The sequence below is a fragment of the Panicum virgatum genome, chromosome 6N (assembly GCF_016808335.1).
Source record: "Panicum virgatum strain AP13 chromosome 6N, P.virgatum_v5, whole genome shotgun sequence".
Lineage (NCBI taxonomy): Eukaryota > Viridiplantae > Streptophyta > Magnoliopsida > Poales > Poaceae > Panicum > Panicum virgatum.
This window is the reverse complement of record NC_053150.1, coordinates 8019822-8023163: the sequence shown is the minus strand read 5'-3', so window position 1 is coordinate 8023163 and position 3342 is coordinate 8019822. Positions and strand designations below refer to the sequence as shown.

Genomic DNA, 3342 nt, shown 5'->3' with positions numbered 1-3342 from the left:
CGTCAGGATTAAGCTTTCCCAAGGGTTAGGATTATATTTATGGACTCCAAACGATTGCTGTAACAATTTTGAGATCGATTAATGTGGAGCATTGAAGGGAAAACCAGGACCAAGGTTGACCTGTTGGTGGACAGTATGTAGCTCAGACGATAGTGCTGACTCATCAGGTCCGGCGTTAAATATTTTATCATTTTAACTAATTATAAACTGTTAAAATTTAAATGAGGCCCAACCTACTAAATTGCCAAGATTCATCGAATTAATTACATGACAACTACAAATTTACTCTTTATTTTCATTCAAGATACTATTTTTTCAATCATGGACCGCGACCATGGACAAAATGGGCTACCGCCCCTCGCCACCTGCTGGCACCGGCGGCAGCTTGAACACGGACCCGAACCAGCTCTTGCACGGGTAGACGGAGCAGAAGGTCTGCAGCGCCGTCATGAGCAGCAGCACGACGGCGGCGAGCAGCGTCAGGATCCGCCACGACCTGAACACGTACCTCTTGAGCAGCTTCTGCGCCCGCGCCGCCGCCCGCCGGCTCCGGTGCGCGTTCACCTCCCGGATGGCGGCGTCGAGGCGGGGCACCCTGCTGAGGCGCGTGGCCCGGCACATGGCGTTCCACATGTCGGCGGCCTCCCGGTCGCTCTTGAGGTGGTTCACCACCACGCCGCTCTGCCGCAGGATCTTCACGTCCCTGGGCGTGTCCACGATGCCGTTCATCAGCTCCGTGTAGCGCGCCAGCACCAGCGGCCCGCGCACGGCCACCGCCTCGTAGGCCACCAGGTTCCGCAGCACCACCTCCGTGTTGCCGTCCAGCGTGATGATCGGGAGGCTCAGCGTCGCCACCGCCGCGTCGAAGCGGATCCCGGCGATGCCCTCGGGCGCCGGCACGAACCGGACGCCCCACCGCGCCAGCGTCGCCACCGACGGGATCATGATCTCCTGCGCCAGCGGCACGCACGAGTTGATGATGCCGCCCAGGTTCACGCCCTTGAGCCGCGCCTCCGCGTCCGTCGACGCCATGAGCTTCGTCACCAGCGGCGCCACCGCCGACAGCAGCGGCACCTTGCGCATGATCTTCCCCGGGAGGCTCGACGCCACGCTCATCGGCCGGGCGATGAGGTTCTTCCGGAGGAACCGCACGGGCGCCACGTCGAGGCTGGACACCTGCACGCACGCCAGCTTCACCTTGTCGTAGTCCGGGAGCTGCTGCGACGGGTCCAGCATGTCGATGGTGAACTCCTCGGGCACCATCGGCGGCGGCTCCCGGTCGCCGTCCCCGTCGAAGACGGACGCGTCGGGGACGAGGAAGTGGTAGAGGAGCTCGAGCATGTGCGCGTGCCTCGCGACGTCGGCGGCGACCAGCTCAGCGGTCGTCTTGATCGGGGACACCTCCTTGATGAAGCGGTCGAGGACGGCGTGCAGCGCGGCGGCGGTGGCCTGCTCGGCGGGGTGGCGGAGCGCGAGGGCCTGGGAGAAGAGGAAGAGCGGGAGCTGGTTCTCGAGCATCACGGCGTCGCGCACGGTGGCGTTGATCCAGTTGGTCGCCGAGGAGACCATGTCGGTGACCTCGTCGCGGTGGTAGCCCTCGAGGAAGTCGAGGAGGAAGCACGCGTCGATGGCCATCATCCAAGCCAGCGTCTGGTCGCTCAGCTCGAGGAACCTGTGGTACGGCGCCCTCATCTTGTCCTGCGCCTGGTGCAGGCGCTGCACGAGGTCATCGAACTTGCGCCCCTCGGCAAAGAGCTTCTCGGCGCGCTTGGCGGCGGCGAGCTTGTAGCGCTCCATGTCCCTTAGCTCGGGGCGGTTGCAGTGGTAGGGCCCCAGCGCGAAGTGCTGCGGCAGGTACGCCTCCGGCCGCGTGGCCTTGAGCACGCGGGGCACGTCGAACACCTTGGCCGCCGCGCCCAGCGCCTCCGCCGCCTCCCGCTCCAGGCTCTGCCGCACCCGGCTCAGCCACCGCTCCTCGTCGAAGTGCACGCCGGCGCTCGCCGCCGACGACTGCACGAACCGCGCCCGCGCCTGCAGCTCCGACAGCGACATCCTGCTTAATTCGCCGGGATCAAGCGATCCCGATCGATCTCCTGCTTGATCTCGCTGTGCACTTGTTTTCTCTGATGGTGGCTAGCTATAGAGAAATGGAGCAGCTGGCCGGTTGGTTTGGTCAGGGAGCTCCGCCATGGGATGCTAGCAGCTGCTGCTGCAGTGCTGCTATATACTAGTCTGATGCTGATGGCAAGTGGGTGGTCACGACGATCGAGCAGGTAAATGAGATTGATTAGGCATGGCTGGCGCGTAGGCGTGAAACATGCATCATGATATATATGGATAGAGCAGATGCATGAACTGTAAAGCTGGTCGTTGTCGCCGTGTGAAGAAAGCGGCAGGGGCAATGATGAACACGCCATTGTTTGAGCGTGTGCATATGCATCATCATGATGCGATCAATGCAATGCAGACGTGGAAGGGGCCCGGGGATGACAATATATTGCAATGCAGTACATCACCACTATATTTTGATCTACTAGCCTATCAACCCATGCTCCTAATATAAATTAAGGTTTATAGTTAATAATTATAATTATCTATTTCAGGCCCTCTTTCGTCTATTAAAAATTCTAACATATACTCCAAAATATATATTTGTCATTATCTATTTGCAATAGATTTCATTTTGCACCACACCTTCATGTGTGTTTGATATATATTTAAATGAACTATTTGTTTGTGAATTGGTATTCTTATCTCTTTCATTATATATGAATACATGGTGACACATATCGTGGACAGTTTTTTTTATAAATAATATATTAATAATGGTAGAAATAGTAATTTAGAAGTTTATATTGGTGCTCTTTAATATTTTGTTATAACTATATAATTTAGATTCAGATTTAGAGGTTATTTTAACTTTGAATAATAACATAATTGGATTACTTGTGTGCGAGGTTATTTGCATATTTTTATAATAGCATAGGTGGGTAATTTACACGAAGATTAGGGGATTACTTTAGATTTTTTATAATAGCAGAGATGGGTAGTTTAGATATATATTTAGAGAGTTATTTTAGTCTATTTTCATAATTGGTAGAAGTGAGTAATTTATTACGAAAGATAACATACTCAATGTCTATTGTGATTAGAGTTGCTGGATTATAGTCGAATGTTTCTGATTTTTGTAAGAATTTTTAGAAGTTCTTTGTTTTTTAAGTGTCCGCTTAGGATCTCAGGTGGCTTCAAGTGAAGGCTTTAAAGGAGGCTCCAGTTAGTAATAGTAAGATAGTGAGCAGTCCCATTAGCAGAAGCCCAATTTTGCAAAAAGAAAAAAAATGA

At 53.5% G+C, this 3342-nt stretch overlaps 1 protein-coding gene across 1 annotated transcript; it reads right to left on the bottom strand.

Moving 5' to 3' along the window:
- Positions 1-222: 222 nt before the first annotated feature.
- Positions 223-2285, bottom strand: LOC120680268 (putative UPF0481 protein At3g02645). The gene has a single exon (XM_039961886.1). The coding sequence runs from the start codon at positions 2050-2052 to the stop codon at positions 349-351; it is 1704 nt and encodes a 567-aa protein (XP_039817820.1). The 5' UTR covers positions 2053-2285; the 3' UTR covers positions 223-348.
- Positions 2286-3342: the final 1057 nt, after the last annotated feature.

Coding starts and splice junctions, on each gene's coding strand:
- LOC120680268 (XM_039961886.1), bottom strand. CDS start 2,052: ATGTCGCTGTCGGAGCTGCAGGCGCGGGCGCGGTTCGTGCAGTCGTCG.